This window comes from Pterocles gutturalis, unplaced genomic scaffold (assembly GCF_000699245.1).
Source record: "Pterocles gutturalis isolate BGI_N339 unplaced genomic scaffold, ASM69924v1 scaffold3017, whole genome shotgun sequence".
Lineage (NCBI taxonomy): Eukaryota > Metazoa > Chordata > Aves > Pterocliformes > Pteroclidae > Pterocles > Pterocles gutturalis.
Window position 1 is genome coordinate 10,712 of NW_010109947.1, and position 24,118 is coordinate 34,829.

The following is a 24,118-nucleotide window of genomic DNA, read 5'->3' on the forward strand; positions in this document are numbered from 1 at the left end:
CAAAATGCATTTCTTTTGGGTTACAAATGAGGATGAAATTTCAGTGGAACGCTAGGTCTACATGCATGTAGCTGTACAAGTAATTTAAGAAAAAAACAAACCAAAAACCCAACAAACAACCCCAAACAATGCACTGTAATCACAGTGTTAAAGCTCTAAACCACAGGGCATCTGCACTCTAGCAGTTGCAATGAACTCTTCCTTTTATTTTTTTAAATGTTTATCTACATGCCTGCACTGTGAAAATCGGCTTTCTCAGGGAAAAAAAAAAAAAAAAAGAGAGAATGGCTACTTTCAGGTAGTGCAGTAACACTCAGTATAGGTATTTTAATTTCTTTACACAGTAAACAGACTTTTATTTATACCAACACCTTGGTCTGTACTTTCTTATTTACATGAAACACTTTTACATATATACATGTTAGCAAAATACAGGGCTTTCCCCAGAACCAAATGCATGTCAGCTATATCATAGTTATACAACTAATGCTTTAAAAAAAAAAAAAAAGCCCACCTCACTTGATTTCTTACGCACAATGATTCCGTTTAGCTAAATACTAAAATCATCTTCATCTCCCTCCCATGTTGTAATTTCTCCAGTTACAGAATACCATCTGCTCGAGACTGAAAGCTGCAGTTCACTCTGGCAGTAAGGAAGAGGTTTCAAGAGTCCAGCTCTAATTGTTCTTGATTTTCACTGAGTCTTAACATAAGCTGTTGTTCGTAATAAAGGCTCTTTGCATAGTTTATTTCTTGAGATAGCTTTACTGCAAGAACTTCAGATGTCACTTTCACCTGCAAAAAGGAAATGTGATTTTTTCTTTAAGGTGGTACTGTTACTGCCTAAAGCAGAATATGTTTATTTTCTATTACTGCACTAAGTGAGGGGACTAGGTTTGAAGTCTCCTGTAAGGAACAGAAATGTTTCAGTGGAGATTCCTTCTCAGTGCTGAGGCTGCAGTAAGGAAGAAGTTGCAGAGGGAGAGACAGGTAAATAGAAATGGGTATTTTAGGATGAGAGCAGAACATCTTGCAATATTTGAAGTTGGTTTCCTTTGCTTCCCCTTGTACCTTTTATCTGTCTTGTCTGTTTGGAATGTAAACTGACTTGGGTCAGGGGTGAGCTTGTAACCCTGTCTGTAAAACAGACCCTTGAGCAACTACTGTAATGAAGCAAAAAAAACCCCTGTAATGGGTTTTAGAAGTGAGAGTTCTGATTAACTTTTACATCCATGACATAAACACAATTTCCAATCTTAAGATACTTTGTAGTTAAAAAAAAACACTGTGTAGGAGGAGAAGACTAGAGTAAATAGAATGAAGTACTTAAGACATGTATGTCTTGTAAAGTTAAAAGTACCTTTCTCAGGTAAGTAGACATTTCCTAGTGTAACTTTTCTGCCTGTAGGCACATTTTCAATTTTTCCCTTCAGCTTTTCTCAGGAGCTTAGGGAGCAAGTTCTACTGTCACCTACGCCTTTTCGGCAGCAGCTATTTTCACTGCTGACAGAAGAAAGTTTTCATTGTTAGGGAGCACAGGAAACCAAAACCACTAGTGACTACAAACACAAACACGCATGAAGGGGAAAAGAAACCGAAACCCCCGCAGAAACCCCCGCATGCAGGAAACAATAGGTGCCAGCTGCTTACCATTGGTTTTTGCTGTGATGGGCCGGGCATTGCTACACCACTGCTTGTATTAACAGCTTTCTTCGTCAACTGTATATACACATTCCCATGGTCTTTTGAAACAAGGCAGTGGTAGAGGTCATCATACTTGACTTCTAGGAAGATGGCGTCACGGTCTGTGTAATCACCGCACAGCTTTAGATGAAATGAGAACACAATAGCTGTCTATGTTCTCCACCGCTATGAAGCTGCAAAGAAGAAAAAAAGGAAGAATTATTCACTTGAAGCTAAAAATAGTAAACTAACAAACATCTTCACCTGTTATGTTTTGAGTGACCTTTAGAAGTCTTTCAGAAAAATTAATAGCTTAACATGTTCCATTCATCTGTATTTAATTTAAACTGTTCTAAAAATCAAGCTGATGAAGTACCCTCTCACCCAGTTAAAAAAGATCATGCTGTAAATCAAACACTAGCACTAAATGCCTGGCTTCTACCTTTGGACATTAAAAGGGCATATAAAAATATCCTTTAACAAGGCTGAAGAGGAGTAATTTCCTTGCATTGGAACGCTGCAAGTCCTAATCCTGAAGCTGAACTGTAACTGCAGTTCCATTGCTGATCTGTGACAGGTTTGCAGACATTCATGACAAGAGCATTATCCTTCTTCTACACATTGTAAACCTACTGTGCTTCCTTTTACCACACACTTCCCTTGCCTTTGAAAACAAAAAACAAGTTTAACCTGCTGCCTGGATCAGTAGCTAGAAAAGAGAAATTAGCTGTTTAACACCGGGGTGAAAGGTTAAGCAGCAGGCAGGTTCCCCCAGAGAGATTAGTCTGAGTGATGAATAGTGGACATAGAAAAGAGTGAATTAAGAATATTGAGACCTATTATGGTGGAAAAGGTTGATGCATAAAAAAAAATAGCAGTAAGGAATGCAAAAGTAAAATAGATATTTTTTATCAGAAGCGCTTTTCCCCCACCTCTGATTTACTACTGAAATGAATCTCATTAGTGGGTTTTTAAAACAATGAAAAATTAAGGAAATTAATACATCACTAAAAAAGAGTGCTAAATAGACTAACAATGTTCTGTCAGCACCCTGTGGCAGTAGAAGCATATCTGGAAAACTACGATTCTCATGCTGTCAGGTTCAAAATTCCTGTTCTCTGAACTGCTGCTTGGACAGATCTGTCTGCTCTTGTCCTAACGCATTCTCCAAAATTCTCCAGTCTTTGAAATCAGTGAGGATTGTCAGAGGTTTTGGTAGATCAGAAAAGCTTAGCATCTCCAGAACGACTGCTGGCTCTACTATTAAGTAACACTTTGCACAAATTATTCCGAGCTGTATCCAAATAAACCCATAGCTATAAATGGAGTTTTAGTAGGGGAAGGTTTTGTCTTTGAAGTAAGTTAATTAGGATGGAGAGGGATATTTTTTACGAAGTGTCATAGAAAATGTTAAAGCAGCATTATAGCCTGCAGAATAATAGTCTTGTTCATTAGGCCAGGCACATGAAAGCAAGCACAGTATTTACAGAAATCCGAGCTTTGATTCGGGTCAGACTTCCACTGCAAACGAAACCAGAGGAAACTTCTGGCACATTGGCTTTCTTTGCGTCTTCTCCAGAGGGGTAAGATGATGAAAGGGGGATTATCAGAAACCCCCAATACTCTATCACTGTCCTTTGCAACTGTCACAGCAAAGCTGAGAAGGTTGAAAAGGTTTTGTATATCCACAAAAGCAGAGCAGCTGTTTCCCTGCTGTCTGGTATTAAGCCCGCCGTACGGGGGACATCCATCCCCAGAACCGCAGCACCAAAAGCTGCCATAAAGCAACTGGGTAATCAGACTACAGGTTTGTGTTTTTTCCAAAGGAACAACAGATTATATATACACCGTAAATTTCCATACAAGATTTTTACTGGTGTCGTGTATATATGTTGAGGAATGGAAACAGAGGACAGTGATTTAATGGTGAAGCACAGGAACATTAGCTAATTTGTAGTTCAAGCTCTACATTTTGTTCTAAGTTTGAGTCATGCATCATTACCCATTTTCTCTTGCCAACTGTTACTTTCTTCTCTGTGTCTAGTTCTCAAAATGGGTATTTAACCTTTTAAGATATTACTTCAAGATACAACTTTTTTTTTAACTCATATTTCTACACTATTAAAAAGATCTCAAATTAATAAAATGAAAAATTAAATGAAACACGATCCAGTAGAACAAAGTAGAAGCAACCAGATCTCTGGAGAATTTGTGGGTTTTTAACAACATCAGGAAGTAATTACACAATATTTTCCAGAAGTGAAACAGTGAGCCTAACTGGAAAAAAATGTGGAAACATTTAGTTAGAACAGTAGAGCAAGGTATTAAACCCCCTTTTATGGATTTAGCTCTGAAGGAAAATATGCAAATAATCAGGTCTTTAAATGTGTTTCTGATTATGATACTAGGATAAAAGTCAGAGGCATGATTTCGTCCTTATTTTCTATGACAAGAAACCCTGTTTTCTTGTTGAATGATTTTCCTAGTGGTGAACATCACAGTGAACAAACAGTGCGCCTCGATGACAAACGCTCACTGATCTGCTTATGGGGTACACTTGCAAAAAGTTGATGATTTTTTTTTTGGTCACAGATTGCTTCTCTTTCACTTCTCCTTACCTAAGAGCCAGACTGCTTATGCATAAAGACCCTTAAATGAGGTGAAGGAGGATAATGAGGGCATAAGATCACAGGACCACAAGCAAGTGGCAGGTCACAAACTCTTCCCCCCAGGCAGCTGGAAGTGCAATCTGGAGTGGCACATGGCTTTCAGAGCCTGATCACTGACACTGGTGAAATAAAGATCCCCTGCTGACTTGGTACCTTCCTCTGTGAGCTTCACCATCAACAATTTCAACTACTTTGCCTTGGCAGATGGGCTGATGGATAATAGATGCAAAACAGTATCTTACACCCTCCCCTGAAAAGCTGGTTCAGCTCTGACCGTGGTGGAGATTGGGGACAAAAAAAAGATTTTGCAGGTTGTTTTGGGAATAAACTGTTAACAGCTGTACTTGTTTTATCAATGCACGTGGAGAGTTAGACATGTATTGTGCATGTTAAGCGGACTAATGATGACTTAAAAATTACTGAGATTTTGTATTTTTTAATGATAGAAGGGGACCAGGGAGATTAATGGAAGCAGGCGGCAGCAAACCAAGTCTCGGATTCTTCCCCAGCCTGGACGTGATGTGTGATCAGTGGCAGTTGGCAAGGAGTGAACCAGAGGAGCCCTGTGGCACCTGCAGGGATGTTTGCATACAGCCGGCGGACGGGCCACCGTGGAAGTCATCAGGTGCTCATGCTGCTGAGCGGCACCGAGAAAACAAAGGAAATGTATGTGTGTGTGTGCACACGTGTAAAGCAGTTTTAGTCCCTCTTCCCCAAAGACACGAAGATACAATAGCAGCAAACAGAACTACTTCAAGTAGCCGTGTCAGTCAGTACTTACAACTCATCCTGGATGTTGTCGGTCAGTTTGAACAGCAGTTCTTGTCCTTCCGCTTGACTTTCCAAATAGCGAGGCAAGAGCCCTTGAGGTCCTCTGCAGCAGCGTGGCTTTCTCACTCTCTCCACTTGTGTCCTACGTGCAAAATAGATGCAGAGAAATGACTCAGTGCAACAGCAGTGCTTTTCTTTCCATTAAACCTGTCAGCAAACAGAGTTGTATTAATTCTGAAATATGAAATGTGTCAAAGCCTTTAAAAAGCCTTCACAAATACAGCATATAGAGCCTGTACTGCTTGACCTGGAAGACATGGTGTCTGTTCATCTAGTTCTGCGTTCCAAAGCAACGTCTCCCAGTTCTCCTCTGCAATTAAGGGGCTGTGTGCTAAACTGATAGCAGGAAGAGCAACCTAACTGGAGTATAGTGTCTGCAGATTTTGGGTTCTATTTATCAGCAGAGTTTATTGATCTGACTTTCTCACTTCTCTACAGGAAATAAGCGTGCATCAACCTGGACAGAGTTCACCTTGACGGACAGCGTCAGGAGTTTGAAAATTGAAGGGTTACAGAAATAGGCACATGCAGTTAAGTGAAGACAAATGAAAAATCCACAGCTAATTAGAGTCTCTGGAGTAGGGTTTAGCATACTTTACCTTTCTTGAGGGTCTGTAAAAATGACAATAATCAAGGACACACACGTGTGGCCTAACAGACAGCAGAGGTTGATACTGGTCAGTCTGTAAAAATGACAGTAATCAAGGACACACACGTGTGGCCCTAACAGACAGCAGAGGTTGATACTGGTCACACTGCTAAAGAACTGCAGGCTGGGTTCCTCCCTTAGCAGTTATTTTGTTAAAAAAATAATATTCTGAATTCCTTTAAGCTTTTGGAACGCCCTACCCCTGAAGACTTGTGTTACAGGCTGCCTAGCCCTGCTTTACTCTCTGTCCTTTCCCAGCATCACTCTGGGTCTGCTGCATTCTTTTTCCTCTCTCTTTCAGGCTAGTGCTCTTAATAATTTTCCGAGCCAAATGCACCATTTCCGATTAGCGCTCACTACTTGCCATCTTGGTGCTTTGTAAAGATCCCGTACAATGAACTGTCCTTTTTTGATCAAAATACAGGAAAAAAATCCCATGTAATAATGTGTTTTAAAAACTTTTTAAGCTGCTTGGCAGTAGCACACAAGAGTACTTGCCTTCTAAGCTTTACTTTCTGCAGATGTTTTCTCTGGAGCCTTGTTTCTTGTTACCTTTCCCTTTCACCAGTCCTGCCCCAGCCTTGCAACCCATGCACCCCTTTAGAAGTTGCTTTCCTTCGAGTCTTCGACACCTTTGCCTTTTAATGGTGACATACTAAAAACCCCCCCCCCCTTCCATTCTTGGCTGCAGTAAATGTTACTGGAACAGAATCTCTTGCGTGTCATCCATGACTTGACACCGTCTTTGCTGCTCTCCCGCTGGGTGGCTGGCCTCTCACTGTTTTGGCTAGCGGTGCTCTGTCTGGTATCAAGGATGTATTTTGCAAACAAGGTACAGAAGCCAGAGATACCGGCTTTCCAGCACATCAGAGAAAAACATCAGCCAATTTATATTTTTAATACATTGTCTGGTAAGTTTTGATGTTGTTAATGAGATGACTATATCCCTGAGCTGCATAACAGATTACAGCGGCTCAGCAGGAGTGCTTATCGCTGATCCTCTTTGAGAGGAACTTCAGGAGAGACCCTTCTTCACTGCAGCCGAGTTATGGTTATGCTGAGATGGAAAGTCACTTTGTCAGCAGGGAGGATGAAATGAAAAGTGGAAATTCTCCAACTAAAAGAATGCGAAACAGAGTATGGGCTTAAGAAACCATAACAAATGTCATTAATAGTGACAGTAAAATGTTATCAGTCGAATTTTCAGCTTTACCTCTGCTGACATGTTCTCACCGCTTTACCTGTCCTGCTGCTCTGCTTTCACCTCTGGTTAGACATTCATTAGTTAACTGTCCAAGAATCACGGGATGGTTTGGGTGGGAAGGGACCTTAAAGCCCACCCAGTGCCACCCCCTGCCATGGACAGGGACACCTCCCACCAGCCCAGGTTGCCCAAAGCCTCATCCAGCCTGGCCTTGAACCCGTCCAGGGATGGGGCATCCACAGCTGCTCTGGGCAGCCTGTCCCAGGTTATTATGGTATTTACAGTATTAATCACAGTGTTATGCATCCAACCTAAAAACTGCCACTATGAAAACTGCAGTTGGCTGGATAACGGTACTTAGTTTTCCTCATTTGAAAACAGTGCAATGTCTTAAAACTATTCTTCCATTAGTAGCTTTCCTCTGATTGAGATTAACCTAAACACTAGGTAAACAGAAGACTTCCACAACCTATGTATGACTTAAAATCACTCCTGTGAGTAACAGCTGTACGCAGTGGTTAGAACTTCACTGGGACTGGTGTAAGCCACCTCTCCCGCCCCTTATTTTTTTTTAGATTTAAACAGGATTCACCTGCATTGGGCACAGTTACATGATAGAATTGTTATCTTTCTGAAACTGCACCAGAAATGAACAAATAAGTGCCTGTTTTTATCTACTAGATTCTTACAAAGTAGTAAACAAACGTATGTGTTTGCCCTTATGAAATGCGAACTGTTGAGGCAAGGTTCCAAAGAAAGCGAAGGGTTCCAGCCCGTGTAATTCACATCTTGCTGCTTGTCCTCCTTCCTAACTTCCAAAAGCAGTAAAATGGCAAAATTTCACTTATGCAAGAAGTCCGTTAAACCTCTCTGCAGCGCCTGTAGCTTCTATTGACAAGTTTAAAGAGTATCTGAAGCATAATGTAGTTGTTAATTAACTACTGGCCAGTCAATAACTTCTTCCTTCGACATGTTCCTGTGATGAATTCAGGAAAGTCAGATAACCATCGACATGGGAGTGAGCAACAACACTGCGTAATGGTTTTTATATTAACCATCTTTCAGATAAAGGTTCAACTGTGCCATTTTCTCTTAATTTTCTGGAGAAGAGAAGAGGTATCTAAAGCACTGCAAGCAAGGCAGAACGGGTCCTTTTCGTCAGACCTGTTCCACAGAAACCAGAACATCAGCCAACACTGGTTTCCAATGCCTGGCTTAGAAGCAGGTCAGAGAAAAAAGAACAACAGAAGTCCTACAGAAGTCTTGGGCATCACAATGAATTTCTGGAAGGCCAATTGCCGAGTTGTGGGTTTGGTTGTGGTTGTTTTTAGGTTTTGTTTTTAAATGGAAGACTTAAGGGTACAGTGCTTACTGTCCCCCCTGCTTCTCCATGCTAAAATGTTCATCCTGGTGATAACAGATAATTCTCATTTTAGTGATAAGAAGGTCAGCTGCTTTTCAACGAAGATGCCACCAGCGCTAGCAAGAACGGCATTGATTTAGTCTATCACCCCCTTGGGAAAATGGTCTGTTTGGTCTGGACAGCTGAAAACATTCCACACGACTTCATTTTTTTTTTTTTTAAATCTAAAAATTTGTTCTACTGTCTCAAGTTACGTTCTGTAAATAATAAGCAACACTGATGAAATACAAAAAGCTGAAGATTTGTAAAGCAGAATGAACAGTGGTGTGCCCACATCTGTGTTACATTAAACACGCACTCAACAGATTTGCTGATTCTTCTTTAATAAGCACACAAAGGCAATACAAGGCAGCAGTGCCCTCGTGTCCGCTCGTCACAGCAGGGAAGGGTGCTGCTGAATGAAGGCACAAAGAGATTGGAAATGGTGTCAGGAGGTTCAGGCGCACACTCCAGTTCCTCGCTGTTCAGAGAAAGCTGGACACTGGAGAATCTCATTTCAGATGACTGTATGCACACTAAGAACAGTTATCAGTGTTAACTAGTTGGCTTTGGCTTAACAGGTCACAGAATCCTTGTGACTCCGTTGACCAGTTCTAAGCCAGAAGTTTTGTAATCAAGCAGATCACTGACCCATTGATGTGAGGAAGCTGTTGAGGCATTATTGGTGATAATTATTTACCAACTTTGCTTGAAAAAACTCTACAAGAGACACCACACGGTTTACACAATGACTTCTCTTGTTCCTTCACTGCACATTCACCCCTATCAGGCACCTTACCAGGTACGCAGCTGTGGTTCCCGCTGAGGGGCATAAACACACAGTGGTCTCGAGAACAGTAACTGTTCCTCATCTTTGAATCTTTTGGAGCTAAAAAAAAATTCCTTGAAGGGTACCTAGACTGCTTTGACAAAAACATTAAAAAAAATTAAAAATCAGAAGTCATCAAACTTTGTATACCAACAGATTACAGTCCGTGGAAACAAACACTGCACGTCTACAGGCATACACTAATTTCCATCTTCCAGCTTCCTTAGTATCACACCCAGAATAATCAGAATAAAACAACTTTACAAAATTTAGCAACTTCTCCTGAGAGAAAAAAAAAAACCAACAAGGAAAAACCCTGTGACGGACACAGTAACCACAACAGCTTCTCATTTAAAAGGTGTGCTCTGTCCCCTCGGTAAGAGAGCAGCGCCGGCAACTATGGGTCTGTTCCCAAAGCCCCACTGAGCATGTCTGGAGATTCTGATCCATAACCGGTGGAGTGCAAGGACACCCCACATCCTGCACAAACAGCTCTGAAGTGCAAGGAGAGGCAGTTCTGCCATCTGAAACCAGTGTTTAATGGAAGAGGCTCTCACAGAGACTTCTGCTGTGCTGTGTGCCTGTCCCCAGAATCCCAAATCGTTCTAGGTGACAACCACCGGTGTGCAGATCAGCCGTCTGGCCACAGGGCTCTCCCCAATAATCTCTAGGAATAATTTTTCTCGCTAGACCTAGTTCTTGCTGCCAAAACTTCCAGCAACTGTCCTCAACGTGTCACGTTCATAAAGGTGTTCAGTTTAACAACCTCATCGTTCCAGCCCATTCAGAGCAGTAAATGACTGGTTCTGGGATAGCTCAAGTTCTGTCACTGTTTCCATTGTAAACTTGTTTTTTTTTCAGGTTTGCATAAAATTTATTGATAAAAGCCCGCTCTGGGCTGTAACGTGGCATACTGGCTTTCAGCCTGGGAACAATTTTTGTCTCCTTGGAATAATTATAAAACAACTTTCTTCAAACAAACGAAAACAGGCAGGTAATATAAGCTCATGAAACAATTCAATTGCTGCTAGTATTTGGAATAAATAATGTATCAACCCTGTTACTTACTCTGAAGAAAGTCTGTTTCATAACTACAGGGAGTGCTTGGTCTAAGGAGGCTTCAGTGCATTTCAGACACTAAGAAATGACTTAACGTGATGAGTTCAATGAGGAATTGCTTTACATCCTCTATCATAAAATACACAACAACTGAAGTACCTGCTACAGCTGCTCCAGTTCAAGACGGAATTGCACCTGCAGCGGGATCACCATCCCATGCACAGGTTCCACAAAACACAGAACTAAGACAGTACCTATCTTACAGACACGGTGTAAAGCACGCTCAGAAGTGCCAGAATGAGTTAAATGCTATGTGTACCTTCAAAATTAACCTAAAAGTTCTGCCATCACAGGAACAAACTACAGATGATGCAGGATCATAGGGGTAACAAGTGAAAGCAGATGTATGCCAGTTCTGGTACAGTCTGTATTTCATATCACCCCTTTGCAAAGTGCTAAAGATCCACTATTTCCACAGTTCCTTCCTCACTGAAGTACTTTGTTTCCAGTGTTGAACCCTTGGGATGAGCAGGAACGTCCCCTGCGTTCCCTGAGCACACAGGGATGGACAGTTTTCATGTGCTGGTTCTCTGTGAACATTACATGACTTGGAGCCAGAAAAACCGACGGCAGCCTAGATTTCACGTTCCGTTGTGGTTCTACTGGCGGATGGCAATGCTGAGTTTCAGAGGGTCAGTACAGTTGCCTCCTGCCCAGTGCTGGGCTCTGGAGGTGCAGTTGTTTCCAACAGGCAGATAATTTCTGGAGGACTTGACGCCTGCACTCGGAGATCTGGCACAGCTCTGATGGAATTCATTCACCGATTCAGCCGCAGATGCTTTTAAGGTGTGTTAAAAATGCACACGCGGTGCAGCCAGTCTGAGTGTTGGATTTGGCATCAGAATGTCTCAGTTAGATGCAAGAATGTGTAAAAGCATGAGCCAGACAGCTCCCTGCTGACTGCATATCTGAGGAAGCTTATATGCACCGTTTATTCCAGCAAACGCATGGAATATATTGTGCTTGTTAAATGTGTTCCCAAAATGCTAGTTTCAGGCAGAAACATGAAAATAAATGGTGCCTAGGGTTAAAACCTCCCACTTACAGTCAAATCCCTCCTCTTTTGAGGGATCTACCCGCTCAGATGCTGAGGACGTTTATCTGACCCAATATACTTTTAGGAGAACTACAGCATGCTGAAGAAGCAACTGTTTATCATGTAGGCTGTTCCTGCCAGCTTCTCAGAGAATAAGGGCTCTTCTTCCCCGTCCCCTTTCTTTTGTATACAAGATTAAAACAAAACTGAAAACTGTTCATTTGGTTTATGATTGCATACAACCTCTTCAGGATCCAAGTTCTAAAGGAAGTGAGAAGAGCTTAATGAAGACATCAAGAATCACTTCTTTAAAACCAGCAGAGCAGCAGATGTGCTCACCCCAATGGCACATTCTCGTGACATCCATGTTACAAACCCAGGATCTGTGTAAGCTGTATGTGCTCGCAGCTAGACAACTGCCTGGCACCTCCACCAGTCGTACGGGGCATCAGCCAGTGCTCCACCCTGGGCACTTGCTCCTCCTCTGACTGTAATAGCTGCGCAGCAAACGAACACTTCGCTCTCATCAAACCTAACAAAATGTAACGCTGCCATATCAGTTTCCAGTTTCTCCCAGACTCTTCCTGTACTGATCACAGAGTGGTGACTGGAGTTGTCACCTCAAAGTTTCCTGTCTCACAAATGTGTTGAAAAACTCTCCCGTTCACCTTCTGATCCGACGTAAAAGAGACGGTTCTTCGCAGGGATTTCTTGCAAACACCGATCTGAAGAGCATGAGCTGAACATGCCCTAGTGAAGATTAAAGTGCCCAGGGCCACAACATTACTACGCCTCAGGGCACAGGGCAAGGTCTTAAAAATTTAGAATACAGTCCGCTGACAGGCAGGGCAGGGTAGCAGATGGAGCATTACTCTTATTTCTGTGCTCAGAAATCATGGTCCCCTCAAAGCCCATCGATGCTGGCCAGGCAACACTCATCTGCTGTAAATGCAAACATGGGCACGTCACTTCCAGCCTAACAGAAGGGTTTCCACGTTGTACTCCTACCCTTCTGGGAAAGGAAATCCACTTTGGTGAAGCAAGCAAACCAGGGTCCCCTGCCCAGCACCACGACATTAACTGCCAGGTGTGCGGGAAGAGCATGAAACGAGCTGTGACGACTGTCTGTGCTTCTCAGCAGACACCCCTTTGGGTGCTGCTCAGTAGCACCAGGGCTGCAACAGGCACAAGCTTCACCTAACAGAAAACTACCCACAGAGATAGTTTCGATTTTTTTAAGTTAGGAGTTGGAAGAACAATTCAAATCAACTGGCTGTACTTACAAAACTGATAAAGAGTGTTCCACATGTTAACGGCAACATTAGGTGAAAAATTATCTATAAAAATACCAGCCACATGCTAAATGAGGTGACATCAAGGCAATAAATAGCTCCATCTGTATGAAAGAGTTTGCAGAACAACCCAGAAGACATCTCTGAACAAAAAAAAAGTAACTAACTACGGATAAAGTAGTGCTGGAAAAAAAAAGTGGGTTTTACATATTTTTCTCAGATCACTTTATAAATCTGCTGCACACTGGAAATCAGACACACGTGTATTTTTTTCCAAGTACAGAAAGCTGAAGGTTTACATTTTTAATAGCAATGCGACTATTTCTGAATGGCAGCAGTATATATTACAGGCAGTGTGAGAGGGTTAAACAGGACAGCCTCAACTCTTTATAAACTTTTGCCCTCTGGCTATGTACTCATTGGCTGCTGTACAAGGCTTGGGCTGCCTTACACGCCTTAACGATATGGTTCAACTGTCGGTCAGGCTCCGGGGCTGGCAACCGGCCAGACCGCAATCAATGGGACACAAACCTCCCCCTTTCAGATCATCACGAAGGCTCATATTATCTCCTTTTTGTCGTGCTGGTTAAATTTATGGAGCAGAACCCCGAAGCTGCATTCCTTGGCTCGGGCGGCGCAGGCGGGCCCCCCTTTGTTTGGTACTGTACGCGAGGCGTGCTTCGGTGGATTGCAGGGTTGTGAGTTCAGGCACTGACTGTTTGCTCACCGCTGAAATGAAAAGAGTTCAGTGGAAGGGCAAAAGGACAGCACAAGTGTAAAACCCCATCCCAGCAGGCCCTGGGCTCCCATCTACAGGCTGCGGGAACAGCAAACCTCCCTGTTGGTGACAAAGGAAAGATCCCTCGGTGGCAGGTAAACGCCTGGCCCCGCGCTAGCACAGACCCTGCTGCAGGGTCCCCTGCTTCCAGGTGAGCCTGTAATTATCCACAAACACACAGACTGCCTTAAAACACTGCTCAGAAGTGGTATTAGCTTTAAAGCAATGCCATATCTTTTAATTTGAAAATAAAACCTGTCAGTACCAACAGTCCCGCCTGTCCAGCCGCCTGGTTGAATATTTCCACCATGGTCCCCTCAAAGCCCATCGATGCTGGCCAGGCAATGCTCATCGCTCGTAAATGCAAACACGGGCACGTCACTTCCAGCGTAACAGAAGGGTTTCAACGTCACCTCAGAGAGCCTCACGCCATGGTATGTATGCTGGCGAGGAGGACATAGCATGACATTCCAGTAAGACACAAAACCACTGGAAACACAGTACGCAGAGGAGAGAATATTTTCATTTTGCATATAACGGGCATGTCCTACAGCTTTATACTGGGTCTCAGAACGGAACAAGCCCACCTTTGGGTATGCTCAGATACCCTCCACTCAAAGCTTCATTAAAGGTCACTTCTTGATAGAGGTCACCAAATTCAGGATGTACAGAAACCTTTAACGTGATCTCAAGGCAAAATCATCTGGAGTGAAAGCAAATGGAAAGACAACTTGAAAGTATTCCAAACACACACACGAGAAACAAACTCATGCATGGAAAACCACGAGGAGTCTCACTGATGATGCACGGGATATAAGGTACCCGGGTCCTTATTGTTCGGTACAGAAAACATCTACGCTTACCTTCAACAGTATAAAACTAGTGAAACTTATTCCCAGAAAGCTGTGCTAGACCGGCTGTACCAGACTTCACCCCTTTGGCACAAGCAGCAGATATTTCAGGACGTGAGGTCATGCAGCCACTGCACTGGCGAGCAGTTCGTGCCATCTGTGCTTTGGAAATCAGTAAATAAACAAGTGCTGTATTCCGACTGCATTACACCAGTTTCATCTTTCCTACTATTTTTATGAACTGAAAATACTAGTAAGAGGGCCAAAAGATATTATAAAACCCCACAGAATGTGTATTAAATTTTTTTTCGGTTCTGGGGATCAAGTCTGACTGGTTTAATGCAGTCTGATGGTTTGTCCTGGTACATTCCAGCACACACGTCTGTTTTGAATAAAGCTTTTGTTCGTTTCTGGTGCGCATACGCTTTCAACTTCTCCCACCTAATTCTAACCAAGTAGATTTGTGAATGGAAATTGTGAATGCTGTATTGCCTGGTCTGTGATGACTTTTTAGTTTGTTCTGCTGATGGCTAACGCATGAATATATTTTTTTTCTTTATCAAAGTCCCTCCAAGTCCATCCTAGGAGGCAGCATTGCAGACCCGTTACATCGGCAGCGCTCTCTCATTGTTTCAGCCAGGCTCTTCCACAGAAGGCACCGAACCAGCAGCATCCCTCAGAGTGAATCGGGATCTAAAAACACAGTAATGCCAGAAACGTACAACACAGTAAAAGGTGTTCCCTGTACTTCCTGGCCTTGATGTCCAAAACCTTTTGCTGAAATGTAAGATAACCAGATAAAATATGCAGGCTCTAGGGATACAGGTATTTCCGAGGGAAATGAAAGTTCCTCCCTGTCTAGATGGATTCCTTTTAGTTAACAGCTAAATACTGCAAAGCGGGCACGCAGTACAAGGAGCAAATGCAGTCCTCTTTAGTTGTCACTTAGCTGTAGAATAGATCTGTGGTAAATCCAACCAAGGACTTACCAGCTCTTTCTAGAAGGAAGCTCATCGTTGCTTAAACTTCTGACAGAGTACGCCAGTGCCTTGGGTTTAACCTGACGGGAAAACATCAGCTCTGTGAAGTGATCAAGCTGAAGCTGGTTCCTGCTGTGAGCCCAGGCACAGCACAGTCCTGTTCGATGCCAAACCCGTGCAAGCTGCACTCAGGGCAGTACCAGGTAACCAGAGATGGAAACATCCCTGCCTCTAGTTGTGTGAGGATGTAACGCGCATTTCCATGCAGCATGGACAATGACGTTTGGAGAGGACATGCCAGGAGGCGTTTAAAACTCCAGTGAGGACAGTGAAGCACTAAAGAACCTGCAGAGGTCAGAAATACGGCAGGAAACAAAGTGGGATTCAACCTGCAAAACACAACCTGGTTCATCTGGGGAAAAATGATCCTGAACACCAATATTAAATGACAAGATATTTGCAAAGCAGTAAAATAAAACAAAACATAAAAAAAAAAATATTGGGGGAAGATATCAAGCAGAAAACTGGATATCAGTTTGCAATGGGATATGGCAGTAAAACCAGCCAAGACAATTTTGGATGACTTGCAGCCCACAGTGTGTCACAGCACAGGGATACAACGTTCCCTTTTCACACAATGCTGATGGGGACCTACAGACTGGGGGGATTTCACAGGAACTCGACAGCAGCAGCGTAAGAATCTGGACAGACTAATGACAGGAGAACGTAAACCCATAAAATCAAGCTCAGCAGTGACTGAAGATGGGAGGCAGGGCTAAGACTGAGGAAAAGCTGCTGCCTACAGCCATTTAGCAGGGTGCCACAGGAGTAAAAAGGACAAACTTGCCCAAAAGAAAACAGATCATTTGAGAAAACAGTTCATTATAAAGACCTGTTATCCCACTGGGAAAAAGAAGAGGAAAAAGGATATGAAGGAAACGACACTGCCCAAGTCATTTACAGGTTAGACCAATAAATCACCTGAACTGTCCTGTATGCAACATTTCCAGATTTACACAACACAATGAATACTAGCCGATAAATATATTTTCTTTCTGGCTCCCAGGAAAATCTTAGGCAGGGCTTACCAGGAGAAGAATAATGTCTCATTCCAGAGTCGTGGCCCATACACGACTGACATTACTGTAAAGACTCTTGAGGTCAGGTCTAGATCAAGTCCAAGGTCACAACAGAGTTTGGGACACATCCAGAGGCACTAAGGTTCAACCAATATTTGTCTTTAAAACTCGAGAACCTTGAGAATATACTCCTTGCAGTGTGTGTGCTGAGCTGGTGTTCCATACAGCTAGGTGTGTATCTTCTGCTTCTCAGTGTCACTGATACTTACGCTCTCAAGTCGACTGCTTTTGACCTCACAATCGAAATCATAGCTAGATGATTCATCCAGAGATGGATGCACAAAGGAAAAAAAATATAAAACCACCAGCTGTTGACATTGTCTCGAACTCTGCAACCTCACTGCACATTTCCAAGTGACAGCCTGAAAGTGGTGAACAAAGAACAACTGGCATGGGCTGTGTCTTTCCAGGTGAAGTACATTTAAAAGAATCAAATATTTACCTAAGAATTTTCTTTGACCATTAATGGCTTGCCAGTCTCAAACCGTTCCTCACTAATCCAGTCTAGTTCCCTGACAGAATTCATTAGAACTGGGTAGGTCATGAAGTTATTTCCTTGCTTCTAAGTCTCACATTGTAACTATCAGAAAAAAACACAAGCCCTTGTGACAACAGTTCAAGAATGATCTTAAACTTGCACTGACCTGGCAGAACCCTGAGAGAAAGCCCTGATGGCAGTTCCCTGCACCGCTTGTTAACTCAGGCACACATCTAAATACAAATGTTCTTTACTCCTGCTGCACGAGGACTTAAAACACGTTTCTAGGAGAGAGCTTTCCAAGCCTATCTAGAGACATAACAGCTTTCCTGTTCTGAACTGGTCTTTAAGACTTTTGGCAGTGTATGACAAATATGGAAATAATCAGAACTCTTGTGTGTGACACTAGAATACTTGGAACACATAAAACCCACTCAAAAAAGGTCACAGGCATTAGATGTTTATAAATTAGACGCTGCATTGACAACAACTATTTTATGCTCTCCTCTGCACTGAAATTTAAAAGTATTAAGGCAGCTTTATTCATAAATATCAAGCATAATAAATTACATGATTACAGAATAAGTTCTAAGATTAGCCTTGAAAAAGTCCAGCCTAAAGTCTGATTTAAAAAATATTTTCTTGTACTTTAAACACACCACCTTTTAACCTGCTGCCATGAGCTATAAAGCCACTGTCTGCATCCCTGCCACGCCAGCGTGGCTCCGTGTGCCAAACACAGGGGTTGTGCTAGCTCCACGAGTCCCAGTACAAACCAATACATTTTGAAGCGATGAGAGACTTCTGCCCATGTAGCATGATCCCAGTAACACAAGCTACAGAGTCCTCCTCAGTGTTCTGTTCAGTTCAGTACTTTCGCTGGAACTGGGACATGCCTTGTAGGAAAATGGACAGCCTCAGTTAAAATTCATCCTCTCACTCAAAACTGATCCAATGGTTCAAGTCAAGCAGCTTAAATTCAGGGCTTTTTAAAAATTTGACCGTGTAATTAGAGAACTGCAAGGGGACTATAATTTATGGTAATGGATCATGCTGTTCAATGCAACTGTAATTAACTGGTTGACTCAACGTTGCACCAACGCTGGAAACCTGAACGTACGCTGTCATTCTCAGGGTAAGGTCAGGATGGCTCCTACCATGCTCACCAACTCACATTCTTCAACTGTTCAAAACCACGCTTGAGATCAGTTACCGCCGTAAACTTCCATTCATCAGGGTTGGCTGGTTTTGTGTACTTCGCTCAGAAGAGTCTACACGGCCCAACACGCTTACACAGAATATTCGACGGGAGCCAGCAACTTGGGTTTGGAACACTGTTCTGTTCTGATTCCAAACCACACATACTTGAACAGTTAACCAATGCAGCAGGGGGATACCGGTACACAGCAGTCTAAAAAACGTACAAATCCTTTGTTGGGTTTCTTTTTTTTTTAATACCCTCAAAAGAACAATTTGGTTGCTTCATTATATAAGCACATAAAAAAACCCCTTACCAAACAGAACACAAGTGCAAGGTTGCTGATAGCTGGTGGGGGGGTGGTTTTTGATTATTTTTCCCCTCCTACACTATCTATATACTCTCAAGCACATTTGTTTAGCTCGAAAAAGTTTTGATCAGATTTTGTAGACTGAAGAAGTGTAGGAATTGAGAAAGGTTTTCCTTTGGGTTTTTTTTTTTTTTCATTGTAGAAGATTGTTGGGTCAGAAACTTTTTGCAGAGTGTGTGTGTAAACACTAAAATCATTTCACAGTGCTTGTCTGCAACAACGGTATTGCAGAATCTAGTGGAAACAAAAATGTGGTTCAGGTCACCTGTCTTAACAAGTTAAAGGGAAATCTGTCACGAGGGCAAACACAAGCTAGAGGAAAGGCTGGCTGGAGGCTCTCCCTTTCCCAGCTGCCACCTAGTTTGGGAACTCTTGAGAACATCATCTCTACTGTGCATAGAGAGGCTAGATCTCATAGAAGCATGTAAAAATATGGATTTTAAGTATATGATAATAAAAACACAGCTCAACTGGTGAGACAGTACAGCCAGGTGTTCTTCTCCCCACCTTGAAATCAATCAATCAATCAATCAATCAATCTGTACAGAGAAACAATGAAGACATTTACAAGCAGAACAGGAGATGCGTTTTCTCAGGGATGCACTTAGAGTTCTCATACAATTTTGTACATGCCTATGTACTTACCGAATTGTAATCCTTGACCTCTTGTTTTTACCAATCAAGCTCAGTACCAAATCCATAAGATGCATACATGTAAACCCTTCCATTTTCAGAACAAAGTACCCCTAGGTTCACCCCATTCACACCTCATCAAGCTTATTGTTCTCTACTGAAACACTGATGGCAGACACTTCAGGATCCCAGGCGTGGCATAAAAAAACCCAGGAAATGGAAAAGCCAAAGGGGAAGAGAAAGCAACAAGAAAACCCAACATTTTGCAAACGTTTTTCTGTAAGCTTTCTGACAATGAAATTTACTTAAGATTTTCTTTCACTTTTTCAGCATGCAGGACCTCACGTCCATACAAGACTTCTTGGCATAGTACTATAATGAACATTCATTTACTTTAAACATATTAATTGTTATTTTGTAGAGGCAACGCTATGCGAGTAACTGAACACAGGAAGGAAGCCAAAGCAGCTGTCCTCACACTTTGGCAGATAAGCATGTGGACATAAGGGCATATATCCACACTTTTTCTAAGTAAAGACTACTGTACAAAATGAAAATTAGAAGATAATGACACTGTATTGATGCCACAACTCTTCAAACCTTTGAGGAACTGTTTTTCTGCACAGCTAAATGGAAACTGGAGGTAGAGCAGGGAGCAGAACTCTTCCATTTTAACTCTGCATAAGAATTCCACTGTGGAAATTTAATTTCATTTCGTATAGCCTTTTAAAAATTTTGCTTTAATCTAATGCTGCAGCTTAATAATTCCTATTTTATGTTGCAGCTTTTCCAGTGAAATTTCACCCTTGTTGTGGTATCAACTATTGCTATCTATTAAAGAAAAAGCAAGCTGAATGAAACAGGCTACATCACTAATAACAGCTCAGAGTAAATTGGATGAAGTTATTGTTTCTTTGGGTAGGGATCAGATCAGAAATTGCAGCAGGTATTAATATGCATTTTTACAGTGTTATGGATTGGAAAGATAAACTGCTTACTGACCTGGAGCCACTTAGCGTTGCCGTGTCCCTCACTGCCTGCGCGGTTTCTGATGCGAAATCCAGAGCTCCAGCCACAGGTTTGGTTACTGTGCCAACCAGCCCCTTCCCGAGACCCGATATGAAACCACTGACACCTCCTTCAGTTTTCACACCTTCAACTGTTGAAGTTATTACACTTGTCAATCCTCCAATGATACCTAGAGAAGACAAGAACAGCAAAGTAGGCCACAAGTATTGCCTTGAAAAATTATAGAGCCTTGTCACAGCTGAGGCTCTCTGCCTGAAGAACTTACTGTCGAGCTTGATAGAAATGTACCGTGCACTTAATGTAATACAAAAACTGTTTAAATACTGATTACATTAGCTAATAAATTTAAACTTTGTATATGTAGTATACACACACACGCACAGACAATAATATCCGACTGGAAGAGATTTAATTCACTATGAAAGATGTACCAGGTACTCTTAAGGTCTGGAACCGAAGCACAGACCAGGCAGCCTCTGAACTTCCAAACTCAAGAAGCTCAAAGTATTTCAATCACTTCTCTTGAGTAACTATGGTTTATGGTTAATTTCCCACATTTTAATGGATAGGATTTAACAGTTGCTTGCTTTTTGGAGAAAAAAAATCGAATGGGAAGCATTTAAAAACTCCACAGAATGAAGACTGAAACAGTCCCGCTATGTACTGGATAACAGGACACAACGAAGTGCTTTCATAACTGCCTTTCTAGCAAAGACTGGCATATTTCAGATTTCCTGCATTTCTAACAATATCATTTGTATCAGACTTTGCAGCACACTGGGGCAGAGAAACTCTCTTGTAACCCATTTCAACACCTACAGTGTCTCTTTATGACAGAAGTCCAGCAGAAAGACTTCTGCTCAGCATATTAAAGATTGTCATTTTACTGAAAGCCAGCTCATCTCTACAGAGGCTGCAACAGTTGCACTAAGTGACATTTAAACAAACCTAGTCAAGATGATGCAAAATATAAATATTTGATTTAAACTTGGCTTGTATTGATTTAAGTTTCTTCAACAGATAAATCACGAACTAAATTGATGTGAGATTCTGGCCAAATTAAGACTCGCCCACTGCCTTTTACACAAAATTCATTTCTGTAGTCCTTAGTACACTTAAAAAAAAAAAAACCAAACACCAGAACAAAACCAGAAAATATCCCAACTGGTGAAATGTTAAAGTGATGTACTGATTCTGAGGAAACTCAGGTTTCTGGTACTGAAAGCAAACATTGGAGAGCTACAGTCCAGCCGTACTCATTTTTATTTTCATGTCTGCCCCTCAGAAAGACTGTTTGCATCGGTCTTTTATGTCTCTACAAATAAATTGAAGCTTTGGAAAAACTTCCTCTGAAATTTCATTTTTATTTTCAGAAAAGCATTTGCTTACAGTTACATGCAAAAAGACCTTGTTCTTAAATGGCATTTCTGTCAACTTAAAAACCATCACCCCACCCCTGAAAAGACCTTGTTCTTAAATGGCGTTCCTGTCAACTTAAAAACCATCACCCCACCCCGACCTGCCAGCATCCCAAATCAAACAGAAAACCTCTGATAGCTCCCCTGCCTTGGCTCTAACCAACCACCCAAGAGTCATACAAACAGTTCTTGTCAATCTGATCATTACTTTTAAGAGAGAAACGAGTTAAAATTACAGCGAAGGGTTACCATGTGCAAGTCCATGGATCCCAGCTACGAGATGCTCTCCACTGGTTGCAGCATGATACCGGATGTACTCTCGCTCGGTCTGATGCCTGTTATCCATTGTCTTCCCCAAACCATCTGACAAGGTCCCAGCGAACTGTAAGAGAGCAACCTTTTCTGTTAGTAAAAGAACAAAAGGTGTTTCTCTTATGTGGATTCACTATTCACTTATGTGGACAGCTGTGAAATACAGATTTATCCCCCTCATTCTGTTCCACGTGCCCAGCCACCCCAGCCTTTAGCCATGAAGCACGCTTGGAAGTACATTAACCTGTGCCTTCTGCTGGTGGAGGTGACAGAAGCCAAGCAGGTGCCTAACTAGAGTGGCCAACCCAAGATACCCGAGGTCTGTGAAAGAACCAAAAGAAGTGCCAGTGACCCAAGTGTAGTGACGTCTGTGAAAGACGTACCAAAAGAAGTGCCAGTGACCCAAGTGTAACCTTTCAAAAGCTTTCCTTCTGCAGAGATGCTGCCCTTTCCACCGCCCAGCTTAGCTCTGGCGCGTGCACCGTGTCCTTTGCAGGCATATTCGTTATGTTAAAAAAACCTGTGTGATTACACTGTGCACCCCAAGACAACTACAACCTGGTGTGAAATTCTGCACACTGTGCACCTGAAGACAACTACAACCTGGTGTGAAATTCTGACTCTACTGCAATAAAGATTTAACAAAAAGACACAGACAAACAGTCAATTTATGTGCTTGATGCCGTGACAAGGTTCCCCTCCTTTTTCTGTCTTTTTTTCCAAGGCTGCATTTCCTTTTTACTAATGACGATTGCCTGGTTGTAGACACTTCTTCCCAGCTGAAAGGCAAACTAGTCCAGTGGCTGCAATTATCTAAACAAGGAGACTTCAACAACATGAAGGGAAACTAAATCCCATGACCCTTCTTGAGACGGGACCATATGGACACTAAGCAGAGCATGGTGACACTGACTGAACTCCTCCTGACCTCTTTGTGAACTTCATGGAGATGGTGGGTTTTTAAAATCAGCATAGACATACAAACCGACCTGAAGCTATCTGTTAACTGTCTTTAAGCCTGGGTTTTTTTCCTGGACAAATACTTTGCTTTAGGAGGATTAGAGTAGCTGCTATAAAAATTAAAAGGCTCAATAGCCTTCAAAATTCAAACCTCATTAAGGAATCTGTCCAGGCCTGAAAATGATTTTTCAAAAACATCTTTTGAAAGTTAGTGTGTGACTGGACAACCAGCCAGCAGGAACAAACCAACGTTGATCAACACTGGTAAGGTCTCCTTAAGCTTTAGCTTCCCCCCCATCTAAACTGGCCAGCTCCCGGTAAATGCCATCCAGTCTTTCCTCAGCTTTTCCTTCCTCTGTGAAGCAGAATCTGGCACCTCACAGTCAGTAACAATTCTGTTTTAGTCTATACAAAGAATTTTAATGTTACAGTAAATTATTCTCTTAGTAAGGAGGAAAAAAAAAAAAAAAGAAATCCCATGCACACAGTTTAAAAGTCATTCTCCAAGACCTGTAAAACCCAAGGGAAACGGGGACATTTTTGTGTTCTTTAGAAAATAACACTGAATTACAGCTGTAAACAGAACAACTTAAGGATTCTAAAGTACCAAATGCGCGACAAAATGTTTCCATTTTGCCCTGCCTCAGGTGACAAAATCTGAACCCAACACATTAGTTACAAAACATGAACTTCATGTTCAATTACTTGCTGACATTCTTCCTCCCCCCCTCCCCCGGTACTGTTTGTTTTCTGGCCTCATTAAACGAAGATTGTAGCCAAACTTTTGTGGCCATCTGTACCATTTGTACCTAAATCAACAGGTTACCTCAACAAACGGTGTGAATTGGTCCCTCTGAACACTGTCCAGCTGGGGACAACCGCAGGATTGCCCTGCCCTGCGTACAGCATGTATGTGATCGGGTTTGCCCATCAGAGGTAAAACCAGTGAAGATAAAACCACCGAAACATGTCACAGCAAGTCATGTTAAGGTCTGCCAGCCATGCGAGCAGCTCACTGCGTTCTGCTGTGAAGTTTAGACGCCTCTTTGCAGTAAAGGTTCAGAGTGCAGCGTCAGCACTCCCCGGATTGACGATCTGAACCCAGCCTACGTCACCCCTCACGCTGCCCAGTACAGGTCAGACCACACCAGCGGAATAACCGCCGGGTATCAGGGATTTGTAACCATCCTTTCCTGTGCACCTCAGAAATGATTGCTGTCTGAAGCCTATTTCAGCAAACAGGACTGTACCTACCTAT

General features: G+C 42.3%; 1 protein-coding gene across 2 annotated transcripts; it reads right to left on the reverse strand.

Annotated features, from left to right (window-relative positions):
• Nucleotides 1-302: 302 nt before the first annotated feature.
• On the reverse strand, nucleotides 303-21,966 carry LOC104461507 (vacuolar protein sorting-associated protein 13D-like). 2 transcript variants are annotated; one of them, XM_010073129.1, is made up of 5 exons: nucleotides 21,838-21,966; nucleotides 20,144-20,339; nucleotides 5,134-5,265; nucleotides 1,651-1,877; nucleotides 303-795 (listed from the first exon to the last, which is right to left on the reverse strand). In XM_010073129.1, exons 1-4 carry the CDS (start codon nucleotides 21,932-21,934, stop codon nucleotides 1,814-1,816), a joined length of 489 nt encoding a protein of 162 aa, XP_010071431.1. In that variant the 5' UTR covers nucleotides 21,935-21,966; the 3' UTR covers nucleotides 303-795; nucleotides 1,651-1,813. The 2 variants fall into 2 exon arrangements, with proteins under 2 accessions (XP_010071431.1, XP_010071432.1); XM_010073130.1 differs by having other exon boundaries at nucleotides 303-788; nucleotides 1,640-1,877.
• Nucleotides 21,967-24,118: the final 2,152 nt, after the last annotated feature.